The sequence below is a fragment of the Takifugu flavidus genome, chromosome 5 (assembly GCF_003711565.1).
Source record: "Takifugu flavidus isolate HTHZ2018 chromosome 5, ASM371156v2, whole genome shotgun sequence".
NCBI lineage: Eukaryota > Metazoa > Chordata > Actinopteri > Tetraodontiformes > Tetraodontidae > Takifugu > Takifugu flavidus.
In genome coordinates, this window is record NC_079524.1 from 1,094,929 (window position 1) to 1,120,427 (window position 25,499).

General features: G+C 45.5%; 2 protein-coding genes across 14 annotated transcripts in view; one reads left to right on the forward strand and one right to left on the reverse strand.

Annotated features, from left to right (window-relative positions):
* Positions 1–231: 231 nt before the first annotated feature.
* On the reverse strand, positions 232–25,262 carry slf1 (SMC5-SMC6 complex localization factor 1). 5 transcript variants are annotated; one of them, XR_008950579.1, is made up of 19 exons: positions 22,296–22,538; positions 21,947–22,058; positions 21,668–21,746; positions 21,292–21,517; positions 21,038–21,191; positions 20,671–20,793; positions 20,516–20,581; positions 19,947–20,093; positions 19,352–19,521; positions 19,088–19,222; positions 18,628–18,781; positions 18,355–18,523; positions 17,900–18,045; positions 17,460–17,524; positions 14,672–14,745; positions 11,094–11,186; positions 10,032–10,214; positions 5,070–5,259; positions 926–1,064 (listed from the first exon to the last, which is right to left on the reverse strand). XR_008950579.1 is itself a non-coding variant. In XM_057032916.1 (18 exons), exons 4-18 carry the CDS (start codon positions 21,327–21,329, stop codon positions 550–552), a joined length of 2,232 nt encoding a protein of 743 aa, XP_056888896.1. In that variant the 5' UTR covers positions 21,330–21,517; positions 21,668–21,746; positions 21,947–22,058; positions 24,880–25,262; the 3' UTR covers positions 232–549. The 5 variants fall into 5 exon arrangements, 3 of the variants coding, with proteins under 3 accessions (XP_056888896.1, XP_056888895.1, XP_056888897.1); XR_008950578.1 differs by having other exon boundaries at positions 5,070–5,262; XM_057032916.1 differs by lacking the exons at positions 5,070–5,259; positions 22,296–22,538 and adding an exon at positions 24,880–25,262 and having other exon boundaries at positions 232–1,064.
* Positions 22,758–25,499, forward strand: part of kiaa0825 (KIAA0825 ortholog) — a 91,065-nt gene continuing 88,323 nt past the window's right edge. For 7 of the 9 annotated variants that reach the window (XM_057032886.1, XM_057032887.1, XM_057032891.1 and 4 more), the window contains exon 1: positions 22,758–23,155. The gene's annotated coding sequence lies outside the window, so the exon portion shown is untranslated. Of the gene's footprint in view, positions 23,156–24,333; positions 24,503–25,499 lie in introns of all 9 variants that reach the window. The other 2 variants (XM_057032888.1, XM_057032889.1) reach the window with 2 other exon arrangements.

Here is a 25,499-nt window from a genome sequence, read left to right on the forward strand (position 1 = left end):
GTTCAGAAGCCTTTGTGCTCGCCTCCGCTGCCCATTCGACACACCTCAACAAGCGGGGCTCAGCCTCTTCCTGGGCTCCAGGAAGTGGCTCATTTCTCACTGCTGTCTGCAGGACTGATGCCCTGACTGCACATCGACGCCTCCAGCACCTCAGATTTGGCCCGGCACGTTTGACAGAACGCCGCTCAGCCTCGTCCGGTCGCATTTATTGGCAGAAATATTTGTCCTGACTGATGGATTGAAGGTCACCTGAGGAACACCTGAGGTGACCCTGATTTCATTTATTTACCTTTCAATGATAGACAATGACAAAGTGAACAATTCCTTCAGAAGATTAGAGAAAAAAAGTGACAAAAATTGGTGAGACCTAATTATTTTCAGTTTCAAGTAATAAAAGCTAAACCAAAATAAAACCAGATCTTTCTCTCCGGACGGTTTCCAGCAAACGTAGAAAGTATCAAAAGTTCAGATGCTGATATGATCTAAAGACGGGAGCTCGATATTAAAGGCCTATCTGGAAGAGCCCATTATTAAACTTGTGAGATGACATCACATACGTTGCACTGACAGATCAGACACGAGCGCGGCCCCGGAACACTTCAGATTTTCCAGCATCTTCATCAACAGCAGCGTGTTGTCCTCTTTGCACTCTTTCACGGCCTGATCCACCTCCCCGACACAGGTCCCCCTGCCCAGCTCCAGCAGCACCTGGGCATCCTGCATCAGCCTCACTGTGCGCTGGTCCGTCCAGTCCACTGTCACTTTTTGGAAGGAATGTTCCTGTAGGGCCCTGAGGAGCCTGCAGCCCAGGCTGGGGGGTCTGTCGCTGAGCTGCGTGAAGATGGACAGTCCCTTCTCCTTCTGGTAGGACACAAAGATGTGGACCAGTAGGGCGGAGCCAAACTCCAGGAGGGGCAGATTGAGGAACGGAGAGGCCGTCCTGTTCCTGAGGCCTGCGTCGCCCACTTGTGCACTATGGAGGAGCTCCTTCCTCAGGGGGGCTTTAGAAACCAGGTCCAGAGGGGTCCGTCCGTGTCCGTCAGTCTGCTCCAGGAGTGTTGAACCTGGAGCGGAGCAGAGGCAAACCACCGTTATTCATGGCTACGCACACCATACTCACCACAGCCGGCTGGTCACTGCAGGTGAGTTGCTGCTCCAACAACTGTTATTACACAACCGTTATTACACAACCGTTATTACATCGCACGCCAAAAAAGGCAAAACAATAAATGCTCAATGGCCAAAGCGTCAAGACGGGAGTCAATGGAGCTGAGGAACTAAAGTGAAACATCCTCCCTTTATCACAAACATCACCGTTAATGACACCATGTAGCTTTCATCAGAAACGTTGCCAGCAATCGCCCGCGGCTACGAGCAACAGCTGTGGAGAAGCTTAGGGTTAAAACATCAGATGTATCACGTCAATACGACCAAATCAATGAACCATCAACTGAGGAATCAGGCATCAATAACCGGACAGAGTCCCGACTGTAAAGGGTGCACGGACACGCTTGACTTCACTGTTCACACACGCGCGCACACAAAGTGAGGAGTTAAGCTAACAGCTGTTTTCCCACTGGGCCCCCGAGGAGTCGTGGCTTTTAGCTCACTTCAGCGCTAACGTTAGCCGACACTTCGTCTTATCCGTGCGACTGGTGAGTCACGTTGTGTTTGTGCGGAAGCAGGAGACTGATGGTGACCTGATGGAGGCTCTTTTGCACAGCGGTGAGCTCATTGCTATCGGTGGTGACACAAACTCAGAGAGCAGACCTTGACTGTGATGTCAGGAAAACTTTCCTTCACAGGCCCGTTTCAAAAAAATGAGCTTTTGGCAGTTTTAACTGAACCAACGCGGCTGAATAAAACAAAAGGTGGAAACAGAGACGGCGACGGCGCCACAGACTGTCAGGATCTCACGCTTCCAATGAAGATCTTACACAGTTTAAGAGAACGTGGCAGATGAAGAACGTCGGTGTTAAATAACCTTGGCTTTACCCTTTCAGCTGCTTCTCTACAACCTGAACTTGACAAGCTGAATGTAACAGCCCCCCCCCCCCCAACTGGGAGCGTTAGAACAGTGACATTTACGGTCGTTTCTCCTTTGGCGCTCCTCCTTTGTCTATTCTCACTCGGAGCCATTTCCCAGTGTCAGACGAGCCCGTGCACACTTATCCTACAAAGAGCAGGTGGAGTCAAGTGTGGGACCTTTTGTTTGCTTTCAGATGGACCCATTTCTACGGCAAACTGCTCTTGATGGCGGCCGATTGTTCAACCTTGGCAACGCCGCTGACAGTTGTTTATGCTTGACGGACGCCAGCGATCTTTTGGGTGGGACCGTGGAATGTGCGAGGTACAGTAAAACCTCCCGAACGGATTCATTCTGCTGGACGAACACGCAAACACCGGATTTTCCTGCTTCGCTCGCTCTGCCAGCAGAGCGCCGCTGTGTACGGTGGTTATGAGATAATTGGCCGGGGCCCACGTGCATGTTCACGGGACGGGTCAGCACTCATCTACCTTTTAGTGCTTCAAGCCCGAGTCGCAAAAAAAAAAAAAAAAAAAAACCCTGAATCTGCATAAAATGTTGCATTAATCTACATAAACTTTCCCATAAGTGGGGGAATTTCAAATGCAGGGGGTCAGGCGACGGGGGCAGCAGTCAAGGACGGAAGAGCGGAGGCTTGATCAAAGTGGCCACGAGAGAAAGGTGGAGGGAAGGCGAATAAGAGGCGGTGCACAGCAGGTCACGAGCAGCAGCGCCCATAACAAGCTCCCCTCCATTTCACACTCATCCTGTAGGAGCACGAGCACTTTGGGGGCAGAGGAGCTTCAGGTCCACCTGATCTCTGCAGAAAACACAAACAGCAGCGAATGCAGAGTGTCAGGGAAGTGTTTGTCACATCAGCCGCCGGATGAATCCATTTTTGTCCCTACTGGATGAGCTAGAAAAGGGCTTTTAAATACCAAGGCCATTTATTCTCTTCACAATGTGTCCAATTCTGCATCTCCCTGTGAGAGACCCAGCCTTGGACCGAGCTCTGCTATTGGCCTCCGAAGGTGCCGTGGAGGGCTTGCATTCAAAAATGGAATGTGTTTTTACCGTAATGGAGGAGTAGAGAGAATGCTTATTTATTCTCCTCTCACCTTAAGCCAGACGTGGATCAGAAAACAACACCACCGCATATAGATGCCATATAGATTTGCAAGTCGACGCCCCCCCAAGTCACTCAATTATGACCATATATGGAGCAGCTATCCACAAAAGGCATTTATAAATGATGTTTCACCAGCTGCTCTGGAAATACACGACTCCTATGCATCAGTTAAGTGAGATGAGACTCCTGCAATATGTTCCCCTCTCATGGGAAAACGTCTTGTTAGAGCAGCAAAGGCAGGAAACAAGGGGCCATTTGTAACTCGGCAGACAGAGCAGCCTTGAGACTTTGTTTTTAGTCTTATTAAAACTCTGAAGAGACAAGAAACCGTCACCAACGTATGAACCTCTTCATTAAACGTGTGTTTGCTCGCAGGAGAGACTGGCATCACCTGCACTAAATAAGCCTCATGCACCTCCGCGGGGCCCCGTGGAGCCGCCCGGCGTCCCCACCTGTGATGACTGAACGCCGACTCCATCCACAGAAAGCTGCCATGCGTGCGTCCATGGAGCCGTCGCCTTTCTTTCTCTACCATTTTCAGATTTAGTCCCCTCCCTGCCTGCGTAACATCGCTGAGATTAACGTCCCACAGCCGACCCAACCGCAGCGAACACCTGACACACTTGAGCCGGTGCTGTCACACACACACACACACACGCAGGGACACACACACACGCAGTAACAAGGTGCAGTTTTAGGAAACGTTTGCTGCGGATTCAGTGTGACTGAAGTGTATCCAGGTCTTGGCCTCGGGTGCCAGATATGCTGCAGTGGGCATAAATACAACACCTGAGGATTACATGAGAATGCAGAGTAATTACAGCGTCCACACGGACGTGCAAATGCCCATCAAACACCGAGCTCTAAAGGTAGAGCAGTGGGGTGGCCCATCCAGAGGAAAATGTCTGATGTACCAGCCAGATGTAGCCTGCTGCCCCCCCCCCCCCCACACACACACACACACACACAGAACGTAAAAGCCCTTTGGCCCTTAGAGGGCAGGCGAAGACAAGAAATATAAAAGCAAGAGGGGAGGAGGGGAAACTGGCTCAAAAGTGAGGAGGGCAAGGGAGGGAGGGAGGGAGGGAGAGAGATGCTGCACTCCCTCCCTCCCCCATCCCTCCCCTCTCTTTTTGTGTCTCTGGTCTGAGGCTGTGGCAGACAAGCTGGGAAGCAGGCAGCTCCGCAGCATGGTAAACATCCTCTCCCCCCAGCTCGCTGTCTGAATGAGAGCGGCAGGGCGAGTGTGTGAACTGCAGCCAGGGGCACGGCAGCGAATCCTTAGGGAGCCTCTCGCTAGCGACTAGAAACCGCAGCAAAAGCAACGAGGCCGTCCAACAAACAGCTGGTGCAGAAGCATGGAAGAAGCCGACGTGCTCACCTGCCTCAGCAGCCCCGTCTGGGGCAGCAATTATGGTTTTTCTCCCTTTATCTTCCAACTAAAAATTAAAAACAGCCTGCAGTGGAGCCCACGGTGCAATATTGCTCCTATTGTATTTTCTTTTTTTAAATTTAGCCCAAATTGTTGTATTCTAATGTCTTTGGAAGAGTCGTTTCAAGCTCGAAGTGGGCGGGGCCTTGATATTGATCTGGTAACCATCAGGGTATGTTGTTGTTATTATTGATATTAAAAGCAATACCTTAATTAAGATAATGACATCAAACCATCTTAATAAACTGCTCAGAAATAGAAAAAAGGAGCACTTGAAGCCCACATCAATGACTGAAATGTTCCAGATGAAAATCTTTATTGATTTAAGGGTGTAATTTGTTTGGAACAAAATAATCCAAGAATTGGTGGAACCCCACATCATCAATTCATTATGGGCTGAATTCAGACTCCTACTGGAAATCAAAGGGGGCTATGATCACTGATCCTACATCTGTAAACCTCCTCAAGACAACCCATAATACCTAGCATGTGGAGGTCCGTGTGGCCCTTCCAAGATGTCACTGATCCACAGCAAAACAGGAAGTGCTGGAGGATGTTACAGGCAGCTCTACACCGTCTCCCATCAGTAACTGGGCAGGCCTCTGGTTCTTGCTCTCCTTCAGCCTCCTCTACCTCTCCTGGTGTACTGGTATCTTCCCTGAGCTCTCGACCCTGCTGGGAGACAGAAAAACCTTCTGGCTACTGCGACTATGGACGTGTCATCCTGGTGGAGCTGCACGACCTGAGCAACTTCTGTTCCAACCTCCAAAGTACAGTGTGCAGTCACGGCGGCTCCCGGTCGGACCAGGTGGAGCCGCGGCTGGTGCAAAGGCTTGAACAATGGCCACTAACTCCCTGCATCCAGAGTCTTACTGACACCTCCAGTGATGAGGTGGCTCACGTCCTCTGATTTACAGGATTCTGATCAGTGGTGGTTGTGAAGCATCTATAATCACCGTGGAGCACGAAGCGAACTCGTGAATGGCCTCTTGAATCAGGAAAAAAGGCTCATCACTGCCACGCACTCATCCATCACATGTTGGCCAATTAGCCCGTTTGGATGATGTCATTAACACGCACAAGACCTCATTTTCTCACTAGAAGTATTTGTAAGTCACATTTAAAGAGGAAGTCTGAACAACATTTAGTAGAATTTGAGTGGCCGTGTGAGACTTTAATGATACCGTGGCAACAGGGCTTCACTAGCTGTATTAGCTTCATTCATTTGACTTCATTTATTTCGCTGCTGTTATTTTATCTTCTTTTCAAATCTTTTTTTTAAGTCACATCTTATTAAAATATGTTGAATGGCTCTGTTTTTCTCTCATCTGTCTCATAGTCTCGTGGGGCTTTTTGCTTTGGAGTGAGTCCGAGTGAAGCCGAGCGCCGTGGATACGGCCTCACTTGTGATGGTGCAGGTGTTCGACTGCTCGCTGCTGCCAGTCCAGGATCCACAGGGAAGTGAGAGGTGAGCAGAGTGAACTTTCTTCACTGTGCTGACAGCAAAGGGGCCCAAGTGTCTCCATGAGCACTAAGTGTGTGTGTGTAGCCAAGAGACAGAGATAGACAAACAGACGGAGACAAACTACAGAGGTCTGAGGGGACTTTTTGTTTCCTGTGCCGCTGAGCAAATGACATCTTTCTGCTCCACAAACACTCATTCAGATCAAGATCTGCAGGGAGTCTGTGCATTAGCGGGATGTGCTGTTTCTGAGCTGGAGAAGCACAGAAATCCCCCAAAAGCTGCAGAAGCAGTCAAGTTGAACCCTCTCCTGGTGTCTCTGAGCTGGAGTTGAGCTGCACGACGTAGGGGAAGAGAGCCAGCAGAAGTCCTCTCCTGCGTTCTTTCCCTTGCTAGGAAGCCAAAGGGTGTGTGTTCACGACTGGAGGTGGACTCGCGATGCTTACTAACACGGTGGGCTGCATTGAGACGACGCCATCCGTGGTTACGCTCACTGAGTCAAGCGGTGACAGCTTAAAGGGTCCTTTCTTTATGTCTCCACCCACTTTTGCTTTGGGACACGCCTCCTTCCTGTGTGTTTCTTGCATGTGTGTGTGTGTGCTTTTGTGAACAGCACAACTGATGGCTCCGAGTCATTTTCCACTCCAATCAGTGGTACTGGCTGCACTGGCCACCCCTCCCAGTTAGTGGAGCATCAGCAACCGTGCGAACACACACACACACACACACACACACACACACACATTTACAGTTCCTTAATTCCAACATTTGAGCCTCGGAATATCTCTGCATGCACAAGCGCAGCGCAACATCGAGCCAAGAACAAAGCAAGCACACTTTCAAACTCTCGCTCACACACTTATCCATGGGGTCATGTGGGGCAGCCTTGGGAAATAGGAAGGCCGGTGGGGGGGTGGGGTGGGGGGGCCTGAGCCTAGCTCTCAGCCATGGCATCCTTTCCATGCCAGCTTTAGACGCCTGAAGGGACTAGAGGTAGAGAGGGAGCAGGGAGGTGGGACTTATGTATTATTCCCCCCAAAACCCCATAAAATGCACACAACTGCATGCATGCACACACACACACACACACACACACACACACACACACACACAAAGGCCAAGCCTCCAAGCAGACAGGCTTACAAAGGGGTGAGATCACTCCCAAATAAAAGCTTTGTTGCTGTGCCAGTGTCAGTGTTGCCCTCTCTGGCCTACGGAAAACCTTGGCAGAGCCGTTCTGTTCCGTCTGTTGAAAACAACTTGGACAGCAAAGCCCCGATGAGTGTCAGGAGGTGCAGTAGGTGCTGCGAAGTGTAAAACACACAAATGTAATGAAGAGAGCCAACCGGAGCTGCAGCTGCCCACTAGGCTTCCCCCCCCTCACCAAGGGACCCACTCAAAAGTAGTCTGATGTGCGGCTGCAGGAAACAGCCACGAGCGCCGGCGTCCTGCAAGAGTTCGGAGTGAGAGAAGAAACAAACAACATAAAGAAGGTTTACAGTAACTAAAGACGATGTGTCCCCCAAAGCCAAAATCTTCCACATTCAACCAACTGAAACGATGAAAAAGGAATACGATGCAGGGCCTATCGATAGTGTCCATGGCAACCAGATGAACAAGAACGGAAAGAAAGTGCAGCCTGGAGTCAAGAGGACTACCTCCTCGCTAGCTCCGCTGCAGCCTGGAGACGAGCTGCCATCAAGGTGTGAGGAAACCGCGGTCAGGAGGGAGGGAGCCAAAAGGAGGTCAAACGTACACGCCTGCAGGTATTTCAAACAAGCTTCCTCCGTCCGTCCGGCTCTGCTCAGCCCCCGTGAAGAGAGCTGGACCAGCCTGCTGCAGATGCAGATCCTCCCTCCTCTGACCTCTTTTAATTTGCTCTCTCTCCTCCTTCCGAGGAAGGAGGACGGGGAGAAAAGGAGCGCTCTCCTGTTTCCTCTCCGGGACCAAACAATCCCAGCCTAATTTATTTTTTGAGGACAGACGATGTACATGTGTTAATGGGATAGTTGAATCAAATTAGCCATAATTAGTCAAACTGAGGAGTGAGCGGAGGCTGAGCTTTGTTCAACTGGAGATTTGTTCCATGCAACTAAATGTCGGAACCCCCTCAACGTCCCCCCCTGAACACAAACACACATCCTCCCACCTGCTGCTGCACATGCAGCGACATCCTCTCCCGTGCATCAACACCCATCAGGCGCCGGCGTCAACCCTCCCGAGCGCTGACGGGATGTGGCGGCGTGTAGGGCGAGCCGGCGCACGAGCCGGTGGCATCGTGACACAGCCACAAAAAGCTGCGTGCGCCTTTGGAAAGCGGCAGATCCTGACTCCTTTAATCTTGTCACACAGGCATTAACAGATGTGTTATGAGGTGATGCTGTAATCTGTTTGGACAGACACTGCAGCGCGGGATTGCACAGAGATTAGGGAGACAAGCAGTGTGGGCAGAAATGGCAGGTGATGATCAAGGAATCAGGAAGCAGAAGGACGGCCGCAGCTTCAGGAAGTTTACGTTGGTCCCGGGCGCTCTGGATGTGCACCACATTAATCATTCTTAAGCCACAGTGAGGATGAGGAAATCACGCTCGTGCAAACACGTTTTTGTACCTGGTAAAGACGTGCTGAGCAGAAGGAAGCAAAGATCGTGATGGTGACACCTTTGAAGACACAGGTAGCTCTCAATTTCCAAAAGCAAAAGAACAAAGTTCTTTCTATTAAATCTACCAAACCACATTCTGCTTATTGTTTGCTCCCAATCTCTTTTAGAAGTAAATAAATGAGGAAATGATTACTATGAAATGAGGACACTTGGCCATGGCAAAGTCCTACATTACCCACAATGCATCAGTCAATCCGCATCCACTAGGGAACCAACACTGGCACAAGCAGGAAAAACAGGAAAAACCAAAATAAAAAAACAACCTTATAAGGTTTATTCTCTTAGATTTGAGATTTAGTCTCCAAATGATCATCATCAAGGAGTTGGATTTAATTCCAAAATGGCAACTTTACACGGCTGGTCAGTCTTTTATATCAGCTCACAAGTAAAAGGACTTCAAACCAGCTTTATTAGTAAAGTAAGTGCAACATAAACCTGCAGTTACCGTAATTTGTGATGTCTAATTTGCAAAGTTTCAAGGGTGTGGAGGATATGCAGGAAACTTCACTCCCAATACCAAATAAGCTGAACATTATGTGACAAATCGGATGCTGCCATCAACAGGTCCATCACTCAGAGGCTGTTTAAGATAAAACTGGCTCTGCTAATAAGGTCAAAAGCAGCATTCAATCTGTCAGTAAGCTCTGCTACATTTGTTAAATAGAAAGCTTGTCTTGGCTACAGCAGAAGTGAAATGTGGCCCCTCACGGCAGTAAATCATTAGCTAAATGGCTAATTCTGCAGATTAGCTCTCTTGGCAGCCCACCGCCCGTACAAGTTAAAGGTGTTTTATTTTAACATTATATGAGTCCATCAGTGTGAAGAGGGCCATTTGCGTTAATGAATTGTTTCCAGAAAGATGGATTATATGATGACGCATGAAAACAATTTAGTATATCCCATCCAATTAGGGAAAATAAACATGTAACATATACAGTAGTTACAGCTGCACTTGTTAAATTGATTCTGCATGAGTAATGGTCCTGGAACGAACATGTGCACGGACCCAGATCACAGAATGTTGCACTCAGCTTCAGCGGTACGTAAGGAAGCGATGACAAATCTGGACTAAGTTTCCCTGCCACATTACCCACAAATGCTGTTTGGTGCCATCTTGTACAGATATCCTCCGATCTTGAGTGCAAATAACACAAAACTACCTAAAATGTGAACAATACAGTTCACCGACTCCTTAAATATAGTACAATGCAGGAAAAGATGAGCAATTACTAGTACATACTTGTAAAATATTAGTAAAATATTAGTAAAATGAGCTGTTTCCAGTCATTTACAGTCAAGTGACTTCATCTTTGTACCCACCTGCAAATTCCAATAGCATTTTGGCGACGTCCACGTGTCCGTTTAACAGGGCGTCGTGCAGTGGACTGACTCCACCCACCTGGTTAGTGAGGACTGGGCGCGGTTGGTGCCGCAGCAAAGCCTCCACGCACGCGGCGCTGCCGTGGTTGCATGCTTCATGTAGCGGCGTCCAGCCAGCGTGGTCTGATTAACGAGGCAAATGTAAAGCGGTAAAGGCTTCATTGATTAAAACATACAAAAAAAAGGTCAATGGTAATATGGCATTCTGAAAAATACAAACATTCATTTTCATAACACAATTAAATGTTTTCTGCTAGCATTAGCCGATAGGAAGGTAATAAGAAGTAGCATTCACCAACAAAAGACCAATTAAAACTATTGTATAGAATTCTTGAAAACAAAAACATGGGTGACTAAGTGTTAACATTAATAAAAAAATCAGAATGTTAAATCTATCCATCATCGTTAGCCATGAAAGCATTCTAAAGTGCACACAAAGAACAATTTAAGTGTTTATTGGTGTGAAAGGACATTATATAAGGCGCTAACGCAGGCCTTGTTTTAACAAATGTGAGGTGGCAGCTAAATAATTTACAATTGAAATGCTTTAGCTGCTGGCTCACATAATAGACATCACCTCTTACATTAGCCCCCCTGCTGAGATGCTCCCTACTTCACACAGCTATAAAAAGGGCAACTGCGCGTTCTGAGGAACCTTTGAAAGCGCACAACATCTCCACGTAAGTGGTGCAAATCATTATCTTTGACCCAGGCGGATCAAACCGGAGGCACAGTGAACTAGCAAGTGGCATTTGATTCATTTAGCAAAGTCACAGTAAAGCTCTAAAAGTGAACTGCCAAACCCTCTCCGCTCTTTGGAGACACACCCTTTACATTTTAGTTGAAGGTTAAACGCAGCGAGAAGAAGCACACGTTCTAATTTCTCTCCGCTTTTGCCCTGTTGTGAGCCACTCTTGAAGCCCCACAGCAAACTGGGTGGCGTGCACTAAAATGGTGAAACGGAGGTGACAGAGGAGACGAGGCAGAGCGGAAAAACCTTACCTTTAACGTTGACGTCTGTGCCAGGAAGCGCCAGGATCTTAAATACCGTTTCCACTTGGTTCCTCTTGCATGCACGGTGGAGGAGGGTCTCTCCTTTGGCCAGGACACAACGGACAAGCACACCCAACAGAGAAGAGGTGGAAGGGAAGAGAGAAACCCAAAATTAGGGTGTGCCCAATGTCCTGCCCATTGTCCCCTTCCATATGATGAACAAACCAATAAAATATCACTGAGATGTCCCAAAACACCAAGAAAGGAGGAAAAAAAGCTCTGACCTAAAAAACCAACCCGCCAATGAGGACACGATTTCACAAGTGATTAAAAAAAACCGGGGGGGGGGGGGTCTTTGAAGGAAACAAATGAAGATGGAGATATGGGCTAATTCACCTCGTTTATCCTCTTTTTACACAACACAAACGCACCTACAGCCCAACGTTAGCGGTGGGGATTCCTGGGGTGAATGGGTGCGCTGGAGAGAAACTAGTTCTGCTTCCTGTCCGCCGTCCCTGCATTGTTGCTCGAGAGGACGTTATGGTCGACAGCCCAAGCACAAAGCCTCCAAAGGGATTCTCCACAGAATCCAGGGTCCAACGTGTCCGCCCGGCGTAGCCTGCGCCGCCACAATAGTTCAAATCAACAAACTACATGAAAAAAAAGAAAAAGAATGTTGCTTTTGAGCACATTCTTCTTCTTTCCTCATCTCTTTTGTCTCCATTTTTACCCTGTCACCCACTTTGCCATAATACAACGTTAAAGCATATCAACATGCACATGCCCCCCCCTCCTTTTGGCTATGGCTGAACTTCAGAGGGAAGTTTAAGGCCAAGCATGAGTGGCTCTGTGCTTGCCGGCATAATACAGAGCTGCAAAGCCCATAATAAATGCTTTACTGGCTCTCCCCAGGACGCCACGCCTGAGCAGGGGCTCCACTCCACTGTGCAAAGAGCACCGGCTGGGGCTGATAGAGGAGCGGGGGGGGTTAAAGTCTGCAAGCCATGTTTTCAAAACGCTGCATCCTATTCACTGGGAAGAATGATTTCCTTCCAAGTATGGACTGTGAGGATGCAGATGATTAAATGTCATCTACCAGCAGAAAGAGGTTGAACAGTGTGAGGAAAAAATCACCTTGACTACAAATGTCTATAGACGCTCACAAGGGGGCACAACAGTAGTCGTGAGCCTTGAACAGCTTCACATTCTGATGATTACTGTGCTGATTTCATTCCTTTTTTACACAACTCCTATAGGAGCCCTTCAACATTATCACCACTGGGAAATGAAGCCACTGAACTCTGGGGGGGGGGGGGGCCAAGGTTCACTCAGGTCATCGAGGAACAAAGGTGCTCCGGACCTGTTTCAGGTGGTTCAAACCACCAAACAAGCTGTGACTGATGTTAATGCTGGTTCTGATAGAGAGGTGTCAGACACTCACGGTGCCACTCATCCGTCTGACGTCTGCCTCCCACTAAATGTTGATGTGGACAGAAAAAGGACCCAACCCAAGAGCTCAGTGGCCCAGACAGAACCTGGAGCCGGTGCATATATGTAGAGAACTAAAGTGACATCACAGAACCAACATTTAGAAGCATAATGATCCAGATCAATGAAGCAAACCCAAAGCTCCAGTTGGACACATCAAACCAAAGCCGAACCCAGGGCGGTGCTGATTCTCCCCAACCCAAATCCCTAATGATTCAGCTGTACTGGGTAGGAAAAGGAGTGTTCTACATGGTCTGCGCCACTATTACCGGGCTCTAAAAGGCTGTGATTAAACACCCATTCCGCTACACCCCCTGTGTACACATCCTCACAAATGCCAGGACCAATCCATGTGCTGTTGAATCACTTTAATAGCTCCAATTTGGACACAACGTCTCTATTATAGGGGTAATTGCATGCTCAGCAATAACAAGCACGGAAAGGCTAAATCCGCCTGTCCTTTTCTATAAATCCTCTTTTTCACACTTTAATAGAAAAGTTAAATGTATGTGTTGCTCTTTATGTTCCTCTCTGTGCTCACTGCACTCCTGTAAAATGTTACTTGATCCCTGGACCAAAAAGCTGCGGGGTGCCTGTAACAATGTCGTTTGTGAGGAATGTGTTACGAAGCTATTTGGCGTTGAATCACCGGACGTGCTGGAAGCTGTCAGACCATCAAAGAACTTGGCTTTGAAAAAGACAACAAGTGATTTCTCTAAATCAAGACAAGCTTCAGAATAACGTGTTTGAGGTGAGCAACGCAGGGTTAATTGGTCAAAGCAACATTAACTGGTGAAACATTTGGAACATCCAGCTCTGATTTAGTCTCCAGACAACGTAAAGAACACATTTATGGATTGTAGAGAAACTCAAAACCCCCAGAAACAGACATCAGTGATATAAAGACACCTTATTGAAATTACCGTTAATTACTTATTACATTTTGTCCCTTTTGATACCAGAAACACGAGAACAATAAAGATGACTACTTTTAACTATATATTAAAGCAAGCACAGGCCTGTATGATTCAAAACATTTCAATGTGGTAATCATCTCTTTTATAAATAAACCAGCTATTGGGTGAGGAACCAAATTAATCTATATTATCTTGGGTTAATTTAGCCTGAAATCTTTGCTTTAAAAGCCAAACTGGAAAGTAGACCTTTATCCAGGATGATGGGTGAGAGGGGAGAATGCTGTGCCAATCCTTCATCAATAATTAATGCTATCCAAATTGGTAAAGAGATCACGTAGGGGAACCCCCCCCCCAAAAAAAAGCAAGGCACATAACACGCGCCAACAGCCCTGAGTGCCCTGCTTCGTCCCTTCCTCCCTGTCTTCTTTCTCCACAACCTGGCCATTGCACCACCCCACGGCCTTCCTGATCAGGTGGCGGCGGGCGCTATGAGCTGACACCTTCCAGGGTTCACACAGAGTGCCATGCCTCTCATTACAGGACGTTCCACCGGTGCAGCCGCTGTATATCTCCAGCGCTGCCCTAATTGCTGCATTTAAAATTCCTAATGCTGAGATCTGAGGCACACTGTGCGTACTAATATGACACATTAGCGTTCTGGGAGGGGAAATCCATTGTTTCTGACCGTGTCACCTATTTATTTGGCTGCTGCCTTTTTATGAGGTAAATAAGACAAGGGGGGAAAAAGAAAGAAAAATCCTCCTCAAAGCATGTCAGGGCATGGAGGCTGTTACTGTATGAACCCCATAAAGATGTAATAAGGGGGTCCTAGTTGTTCTATTTCCAAACCCCCCTAACGCCCACATTAAAAGCGTCTTTTTGCTATTTACTGCATAACACAACACCATCAAACAGACATTCTCTCTCTCTGGCACCTACCTCAACATGCTTCTAGCGCACAGTTGATAAAATGTAAATTAAGAACACTAATTCCATCGTTTACAAAGAACTCCTTGTATTACGTAGGCAAGAGTCCACACTAAACTCCAAAGCTGCCACATTTCAGTAGAACTTAAATTGCAGAGTGCTGGTTTATTCACAAAAAGAACTCTGTAGGCAGTGTTAGGCTGCCCCGGTATTGGCATAAAAATAACTAATGCACTGTACGTGTGTGTGTTGTACCTGCTGCATTGACTCTGTTCAAACCTTTAGGGAGGTTCTCCAGCTCCAGCCTTGTTTTAGCCGTGCTCTGACCACTGCATGGAGACAAAAGGGCAAGGTCAGCGTAAATGCCTAAATCCTGAGCCTGATCATTCACATTATGCCAAAGGTTTTGAAGCCTGATTGTTCCACAGTACGTCCTGATGGCACAGACAGTTTCTGTCATGTGAACAGCACTATTAGCAGATACATTCCCCGTGGTTCGCCATCATTTCATGTGAAATGTGACAATGTCTGTCAAACCCCTCTCATGTTGGCCACACACTTCACACACCTAGCCCTTCATTCCCACCTCCGAGGCACTTTCCTCCCACTTAACACCTCAAATGCACAGACGGAGAATTCGATGTGAGCAAGCACATTAGGAGGAATAACTGGTAAAAGAAAGTGAAGCCTCTTCAAAGTAGTGGCATGCTAATAGCTGTGGGCTGTCACTATTCCTGCGAGCGGGTACAGGAGCTGTGTCTGCATGAAGCCTGACAGGTGTCTTAAGTGTGCACGCACATGCACATACGTGCGTGCGTTTGTGTGTGTGTATTTGTGAGTGGGGCACTGAGGCAGAATGCCATCCGTATTACAGGGAATAGGCTTGTTCCCTGGTAATTGGCTTGTTCAGAAGCCAGGAAGAAGCTCCCAGCAGTGAGGAGGAAACACGTCCTGACACGTTACTTGTTATTAGTGGGGACAAGGCTGAGAAGAGATGGGAAACGCTCTGTATATGCGCAGGAGTTTCTCAGTCTGGGTTAAAGATGCATCCCTTCTCATCCCGAAGCAGTTTATCCCGGCGTCTCCTGTCCATGCGTGCTGGCGGCACTAGAGGCTGGTTCTGACTCCAGTCTCTCCTTCCCTGATGTGCTGTCAGGGGCTCAGCTATGAGTTGTGGGCCTGGGGCCATGTGTGTTCATGACTTTCATCAAAGTTGGCATGGATGAAAGCAGCGTGAAGGTGCATTTTATGTCAAACACACAGCATAAGTGCTATGCATAAAGCAATTTGTCAGTGTTATTTACTGAGATAATGTTAAAATGACATTTCCTAGATGGGAGACAATGATGACAATTAGTCACAACTTTGAGACGATTAGAAAACTTTACCTTTTTAACAATGCAACAACCTGCGAGGAAAAAAGGTGGTCCTGGCACTAATGTTGATATAAACCCCAGCGGTTTGAATCGTGACTTCCACTCCAAACTCCCTGAATCCCAAGCCAATCGAGCATGGAGCACATGGACTTTGGACGGAGCCCCGACACCACCTACTATGGAGGGAACACCAGCCCGGGATGTGGCGTCAGGTACTGGACTGGATATTAAATATGTGACTTCACAAAATCTGCCGAATTAGTTATTATGCAGGTAATACTGAGACAGCCAGCAAGTCAAACAGCCACCTAATAAAGCACCTGACACTGGGTGATATTTCTAGACCCCAATGCCAGCCTAAAATTATACTCACACTCCATTTGAAGCAGTGCAATAGTGCAATAAAGAAGCAGCTTCCTTAAACAATCTAAAAAATGTTCCTCTCATCTCAGCAGCAGTGAACAGGCAGGTCCTGAACATCGTGCAAGGCTGAAAAGTGTCAGACAGAAATCTTCATAACAAGTTGCTATAATTGATTAAGAGTGTCGGCATCACTGGAAATGTGTGGAACATTATGAATCAAACCATGAAACGGGAATAAACGCAATTTCCTTTAGGTTTATGTCCTCAATTTATCACCGGCTTTGTCATCTTGATGTTATTCTTTCTTTCGGGGTCAGATGATTTTGCATGCCCTTTGGCATTTCTTTATCTCACCCACACAGCCTTCGTTTCATCCATTTTTTCAGATCTCCTCATGTGTGTGTGTTGAAATAAACCAAACCCTTTAAAGTGCAGGGGAAAAGAGATAGTAAAAGGAGAAAAGTGATAGATAGATAGAAGGACTGTGGTCGGGCCGTGAACCAGTACCCTTCACATGAACCAGTTCCCTGGTGGCTGCTGCCCTTCTCCAGGCCAACTACCTGCTGGTGGAGCAGCAGATGTCTGAGTGGAGCATGGACAGCATGTGTAATTGAATTCAGTGAGGGATTTAACATGTGAGGCAGATCAAGAGCGGTGGAGAGACAAGGGAGGGGTTAGTGGATGGAAGGGAAGGGGGAAAATGCCTGATAGGATGTACTAATCTGTCTGTCTGTTGGTTCCCAGTTCAAATCTGACAGAGAGCGCTGTGTGTGGCTCTAACCTCCCTCTGCTCCCATCCTGTCAGCCAGAAAACAGTGATAAGATCAGACCTGGGCATGACCCATCACATGCCTGCTCCTCATACTCCATCTGACCTCTGTTTGCCTCTCCAGATCTCCCCTCGACTCCACCATTCATGCATCTCTGCTCCTCGCCCACCGACAGCCACTCATTCCCTCTCCAGGTGTTCCTTTGTTCTTTTTCTCTCCCATTTTTCTGACCCACAGCTGCACATTTGCACCAACTTGTGCCTCATGTTGGCTCCACCCTCAAATCTATAGATGGAAATCCATCTCTATCTGTGTACAATTATGTTACTACAATTATGCCACTTAAAAAAAAACAACTTAAAAGTTGTTGTTAAAAAAACCTCAAAGTTGTTGCCATGTGAAGCTGCTAACCATTTCTTCTTGCCTCCTAGTTGATCTATTGTTCATGGAATATGCTATTAGTTCCAGTTATTTTTGTTTACATGTTATTGTTCTTATTTATGGGCCTTTTTTTAAGCGACATGTGCTACTGACCTAGTTTGGTGAGGTGTGGTGGGACACAGAGCCAAATCACCGAGGGCCGGCAGATAGGACAGCACCTGTCGGAGGTCGCACACAAACAGGAGAAAAGAGTGAATCTACTTTAAGTTTGTACAATGGAGGAGACATTAGAAGTCCTGATGCTCTACTGTCATGTTATTATTATCTATTAATCCCTGATGTTCTACTGTCATGTTATTATTATCTATTAATCCCTGCCAACTGTTCTAAAATACCTGTCTCTCGACTCTTTTAAAAAGTTTTGGCAATTACAGTTTCCGCCATTACTCTCGTTCCTGTGTTTGTGTCAATTAATTGAAGAGTATTTTGAGCTGTCAAAGGTTTCCTAGGCAGTAGGAATCTGAGAATGGTCCTATGGAACTACGTAATGCAGTTTCTGGTAATTATCTACTGGGATCAACAAATAAACTCACCATCTTTCTGAGTGAGAGGGCATCGTCTCCAACCGTCTGCCCGTTACGGCAGCAAAGATTCCTGAATACGGCATCAGCGACCACCAACCTCAGCCTGGTTGAGCAGATCCTCATGACGAGCTCCGCCAGAACTGCTGGAGACACGTCTGCGGTACGAAACGACTTGAATAATTTATAGGAAATGCAAGTTGACTAATGCAAGTCAGAATAATTGAGAAGAATGGTGAAGGAACTTCTTGTCTCCTTGTCTGATGAACCTCAGTTTAATGGGAATCTCAAGCTCCTCTCAGGCCACTAAAGTCTGACATGAGAAATTGATGACTTAATATAAAACATCAACCGTTTCCCTTCTGTTTAAATTTGTAGAGGATTACACTTAACCTGTATTTGGGGACAATGGTGTGAAGTAATTGACTAGAAAGTAATAACTGGTCATTTCCAGATCGTATTCATACCCTGGCTGATAACGGCAAAGTGCTCTGCTAGGTCCTTCAGGCCCTTCTCCACCAGGCTGTAGTTGAGTCTGTAGTGCTGCTGACACCAGAACTCCACCAACACAGAGAGGAGGTCCAGCAGGGTGTCAGCCAGAGGCAGCTTCTGCTGGTCACGGCTCTGGGAGAAGTCCTGAAGGAAACAGTTACAGTTATTGTGGTCAACTCAAAGGTGCAGGATTTGGCTACCACCCCATCCCATAAAGACAGCAAAGACACAAGTCAAAAAGCAATTACCTCAGTAGCTGCCTGGACCAAGAACTGTGTTAGCTGCTTCACTGCTCGGGACAACAGCGTGGAACGCTCCCACACAGTCCAGAACGTTCCATAGAGCAAAGATGTGGAAGACGACTGCTGAGGCACTACTGATCCCACAGGGGGCAAAAAATCCCTGAGACAGCGAGAGACAGGTTATTAAAGGAAGGAAATATATTCTAGCCCACCTTTTGAAATGATTTTTTAACAGCACAAATCTTAGCACAAAAAGGCCTTTGGTAAATCTTTAATTTAATCTTAATTTATTACTTCAAAGTTAAAAACAAAACAAAACAAATAAAATAAAAAATACGCAGCCACTTACACCCATTTAAGATCAATTAACTAGTTAACATATAACCAAAACCTAATCAAATCTACCTATAAATATCTCCCTCACGGCTCTGAATGAAAACTATGTTATCACGGGACAGTTTGTTACCCGGTGTTGCCCGAGTGGAGTTCACCCTGGAAGAGTTTGAGCAGAAACGCCAGGAGGTCACGGTAAAAGTGTAACAGTGCTGGAAGAGCAGGTCCAGGCATTGGGTGGCAGGTGGAATCACTGCACAAACAGTAACTGAAGAAATACCCATACAAAGAAATGAATTAGGAGTCATACATGACACAACTTTTCTTCCATTTGGATGGTTAAATGTTCAGAATGCTCAGCACTGTGAAATAAAGCCTTGTGTCATGTTGCTTTTACCTTATGGCTGTTTCAAGAAAAGCCCACAGGCCCGTCTTGCACTGAGGGCACTGAAACACCTGTTTATAATATTTTTTCATGCTGCTGGGAGGGTGCCAGGGAGGATTAGTAAGAAGTATCATATGCAGAATCTGCTGCAGATTACTCAGGAAATAAGACGTGGCATTTCCCTGGTCCACAGAGAAGAAAGTACATTAGATTAGATTAGATTAGATTAGATTAGTTTAGATTAGATTCAACTCTATTGTCATTACACATGTCACAAGTACAAGGCAACGAAATGCAGTTAGCATCTAACCAGAAGTGCTTAAGTAGCAAATAAAACTGTGATGGGTATATACAATATACACACACAATAATATGTTTATGATATCAATCTATATGTTTGTATTTACAGAGTTCACAGATATGTAAAGGGTTTATAAAAGTCATTGCAACCAAGATAAATATGTATACAGGCTGTAACTATGGTGCTATTAATACTTCTAGTCCATTTGGACAAGTGCTACATGTATATTAAGTTATATCTAAATAGCCAAAACTGCAATAAAACAAGTTTCAGTGAGGCTTCTGAATCCTGCTATTGAGGTCCTACCTGTTGTGCATATTCTAAAAGAGCTATCAGGACCGGTGCAGGCGGCAGCAGGCCAGGAAACACCGCAGATCTGAGGGTGTCCAGCGCTTCCATGAAAAGACCACACTCAATCATACTACCGATGTTACAGAAATCCGGTTCACTTTCCTGTGGGGAGAAAAGAACCATCATGACATGGGGGAGGTTTATGGAAACAGAAGACAATGCTGCACTTTTAGAAATGGATGGGCAAGGGGGGGGGGGGCAGAGTGGTAACAGAAATAGGATGTGAATGAAAAGTTCCTGTGGGTCATTTGCAGATACAGAAAGTACAGAGTGGAGATCCAAGAGCACTTATAATAGCAATCTGATGGTGACACACTTGGGTAAGGGAAATGCAGGAGAATGGAAAGTACAATTAATAGGTCTGCCAATCAAGACTCTTGGCTCAGCAGATGGGGTGGAAAAAAATGTCATTTGACGGTAAGACATGACTAAGATGTGACATAAAGCAAATTAAATGACCTTCCTAACGAAATGCTTCATCTTGGAGGCCTAAAACTATGTATCGGGGTAGTGTACACATCTACCTGGGAATGTGGAGGATATGGTTCTTGGTAACTGAGAAACTCAAGAAATAAAAGTCTTGGTAGAGCCTAAAATGGAAATAAGCACATAAACAATGTCAACAGAATTATCTGACAGTAAAGTCACACTTCAGTGTTTTTATTGCTTATCCACAAACCTCCTGCTCGATGACATAGTCCTTCAGCTCTGTCTCTAACGTTGAAAAGTTGACAACAAAACTGGCCTTCGTCCCAGCTGGATGATAGTCTGATATTTTGAATTTCATATCGACACATTTGCTCTGCAAGACATAAAACATTACTTGAAAAAATTTCTTCTGAATTCCAAAAGAGTAGTATTACATACATGAATACATACATGTTTTTTACATACATAACATGACACAAAGCTTTAAGCTTTAAGCAGCCTTCACTGAATCCAAAGGATTAATCACTGACCTTTTGATGGCAAAACTTCAACTATCATTCAAAATCTATGTGCGGGGTCCTGGGTTAATATGTTCTGATAAAAAACCTCCAACTTACTCCAAATAGGTGCTGGGCAACATGGTTTACAGAATAGTATGGGGCATTGTGGGATTTGCAGTCTTCTGTAACTGGTTTTGCCACGATATGAGTGATACGGGCACGAGAGGGAGGAGGGTAGCAATAAACTTTGGCCTTGCCTGCTTTGAGAAGCCTGGGGAAGATTGGAGTGACATTTATTTAGAAATAGTATTTACCATATTGGTAAGATTATATTATCACAGGCTGGAACCAAGGAGTTTTGACTTCCTCACCGTTTGAACGCAGACCTAATGATGGGTTCTTGGACCATGAGGAGAACCTTCCAGCCCTGAAAGGCCCCTGATATCCTCCTGCTGGCCACCTTTTCCCTCCATGGCCTGACAGGGTAAAAGTCAGATGTTGCACGTGTTGAGATCGCAATTTCATATGGTTCTTCTGCAAGCCAGGAACCATTTTTAACACTATCCAACACGTAGTCTGGAGTCACAACCCACTTCCCTAGTTGGGATAGAAACAATAACAGTCAGATGGACAGTCGCATGCAAATCCAAGTAAGGTTGTGACAGTCTTGCCTTTTATGGTATATTGAAATCAGACAGTCAAATATTCTAAAAGATGTGTCACAATCAGAAAACCATCATGCCATACCTGCAGCACAGGCTGCCAGAAACTTCTCATTGCCCAGAACTTTGGGAATGATGAGATGGGTGCACCCACTCCGGTAGGCCTGCACAACATAAAAGGCTCCAGTTATAAATTGCAGCAAGTAAAATTTTACTATTAACAATGGATATAATTATTGATTGTAGTGTCTGTGAGTGTTCTCAGTCATCCAGGTCATGGTAATTCTGTTGAGTTCCATTAAATATTGATTGTAGTATTTACAAATTATCTAATCCATAGGTTCATAACTCGATCTAAACTTACTGGGCCACCTTTGTACTTCCCTCCCAGCTGCAGAATGCCCTGGAACAGGACTCTCTTCTTTTCACGGATCTTGATCCCAGAGATTTGGAAAATACGTGTGCAGCTCGAAATCCTTTAAAGGGATCATAAAGTGTTACATGCGATTCATATATGTTTGATGACAACAGCGACGACACCAACAATAACTGGACTTTTACTAGTTTACAATAGTAACAGTATAGACAGTATAAATTACAGTGCTGCGTTTAACGTTTTGCCAATCACATATACAGCACCAGAATTACTATTATAATTACAAATGACTATGAAGACTGATAAGTCGCACAGTTGAACATACAGGTGAACATACCTGTCCCTATCCATTGGATACTAGGATTTCTCGTAGTGATGTAGCATTTGTCCTGTACGCGCCAAAACGAACAGGCACTACATACATAACATTGCCGAGTTTGGGTTACTCTTTTGAATTTGACTTTTTCGAGTTTAAAGCCAATCAACCGATCTCTAACGCTTTTCTTAATTAGAAAAAACTACAACAGTCATCATTGCACTCCAGCGCCAAAGTGCTGTATGTTGACAATTCCCGGGTGAAGATTTAGGGTATGGCGATATACCTTTCTGAATATTTCTTTAGTATAGAAACAGGTAATCGATAGATTTTTTAAAAAAAAAAGTCTTTTAAATTTGTGTTTAATTCCCATGCTGAGTGTAATGCTGTCTGGCTTTTTAAAATTTAACATTAATTTCCATATAAATACAGGAACTCCCCTTAACGTCTCAGCTTTTGGAACGTTCCACCAACCGGAAGTTTTTACCGGAGGTTTTTTACTTCCAGGTTGTTGTCACGGGCGCTTTCTGTCCCCGGAAATCTCAAAACAACCGAATAAGCAATGATTTGTTTCAGTTTTAAACGAACACACAGACCGAGGATTAAACGACACTTGATTTAAAAAAACAACAACACAATAATGTCTTCTAGAGTACTCATCGAACGTTTCGTGACATGGATAGATTGGGACCGTAGATTGACTGCTATCGTATAGTTTCGCATGTTCTATTTAGTTTTATTTATTTCAGCTTTCAAACTTACATGAAGCTTCACGAAACAAACTTGTTCACAACATGGCAGCAAATAATGCCCACTAGTCCCCCTGTATCTCTAATGGATTAGCATTCTTCAGGACACGAATGTGAAGGAGTTTCTACACGGTAAGACATTTAATATAACACATGAGTTTTATGAAGGAACCATTCGATATCTAAACGACAATACAAACCTGTAACTTACACCTGAGATCTTGAAACTGACATCGTTAGGTAGAAGTCTTGTCTGCCTGCCTGTCTAATTTACTGACTGACTGACTGACTGATATCAGTTTCATAGACAGATTGATTGATTGGTTGATCGATAGATATGGACTCAGTTAAAAACTAGAGGAAAAAGGTTCGAACTTAAAGTGTGGCGCCGGATGGAGCTCCAGGTCATGTCTGGAGCCCAAGACTCCACCTAACCCGAACCCTACTTCTTACCTAAGTAAGAAAAATCCAAACTGACATGAACTTTCTGTGATCCTTGAGTACTGAGTATATGGTTCCCCGATCATTATAGAAAACGTAGTAGTTCTCTGTTTAATCATCTGTTCTCTTTGGTCGTTTGTGTTGTTTTTGGGGTTTTTTTTGCCAAATTTGGGTCAATGCCTTTAAATCTTCCCTTTTTTGTGGAAAAAGGTAACTGCTTGATCAGAATGAAAATGTAACTTTTGGCCTGAGACAACCTTTAAAATAAATCAAGGATGACAGCATGATAGATATCGTTAAAAATGGCAGCTACAAGTTTTCACCAATTCTTTGATGGAGGAGTTAGAAAAAAATCACTAAATGTTGCTCCTTAATTACATCTTTTGCCATCTTTGTTTGAAACTTCATTTTTGTGCATACTTTTATAACTCTAGGTTTTAGAACATTGATTAGCATTTACTTTGTTGTCATTGTGGATATGGGTTGTAATCTTTACATGAAGCTTTTAGAAATGACAGGAAGGAATAAAACCTGTATCGTTCATTTTCCTTCGTGATCACGTTGGCATTTGTTTTTGCTCCAGTCTCTCTATCGTGCTCCACGAAGAACATCTTGTTTAAACAATTCTTTTCACGATAATTGGGTACCATTTTAAATGAGATTACCATGTCTTTATCACTTAGAAATATCCATTTTCCAAACACGATTACCCTAAAGCGCAACGCTAAACAGAGAGATGAGATGTTGAGTGCAGAGCAGCATGGTTGGTTGCACGAGTCATGTTTCCTAATCCATCCATGAGATTCCCTTCCAGTAATATTGTGATTTTAGAACATATGCCTTTTTCCTTTGTTATATTTCTCTTCCAGCAGACTGATACACACCTCTCTTAAAGTAATGTTGACCTGACATGATCTATGCGACTGTAAAATGGTGGCGGAGGACGAGCTGCTAAATATTTCAGGACAAAGTCATTACTTTAATGGTTGTGTTACCCAGCTGGAGGAGACAGACAGCAGAACTACAGATATGACAAAGGTGTGTGTACATCCATGTACTTGCTATGCATTGAGTACCTAAATATGCATTCTGCTAGCATAGTGAGGGCATTTTTTGGGAAGTGAGGACTGTGCAAGGGGGTGTTTGGTGTCTCCAAGTGTGTAAGTGTATAGTCGGTGAGTGCGAGTGGCCGAGTTGACAGCAGGTTAAAAAATACTCAGAGATCGCTGCTTTATAAGGAGCAGATGACAAGACAAAGCGTTTGAACTGTGCACAGAATCTTGGGACACTCACGTATTTTAGCACATTAGCTTATCAAGTGGTGAATGCCCAGAAGATTTTCCTGACCACCTTTTTCCAGTTACTGATAGAGAGAGCTATAAACACATTTAACGGAGCCTATACCAAATACTCACACACTGCCTGGTCCATAAAACACATTGTTGAGCTGCTAATCCCTCGTCCTTCTCTCCGTGGAAGCCCCCTTCCCCAGACGTTTGCGCACAGGGAGCATGATGATGAGGGGACGCAAACAGTAAGACATAAGAAAAGAGGGAGAAATAATAAAGGACAAGCTTAACTGGTGGGGCTGTCAGCGCAAGAAAATAATATTTGTCCAGCTGGACAGGCCTCCCTTTGTGTGGGATAAATGAATGCTGAGCGTCCTGTCTGCCCTGTCAGGGAGAGTGGCACAGACGGTGCGCAGCAGCAGCAGAGGAGCGCAGCACAGTGCAGGGAGCCGTTTGGGCTTTGACAGGGATTATTAAAATTAGAGCAGATGATGAGGAGAGGCGCGAGAGGCGCGATGTGAGACAGTCAAATTGACACAGACACTATCCATTACCTTCCACTTGACTCTCGGCGATGACAGTGTTGATACAGCCGACGATGGTGAGACCCGGCAACCCGACACCGGTGTGTGTTTGCCTGTTAGCGTGAGCGTTAGACACCGCGGGTGAGCTGGTCGGGCAGCCCCAGCTCAGCCACACACGTGCGATGAGTGGTTTATCTATTGAAGAGCATCTCATTTTTTTTT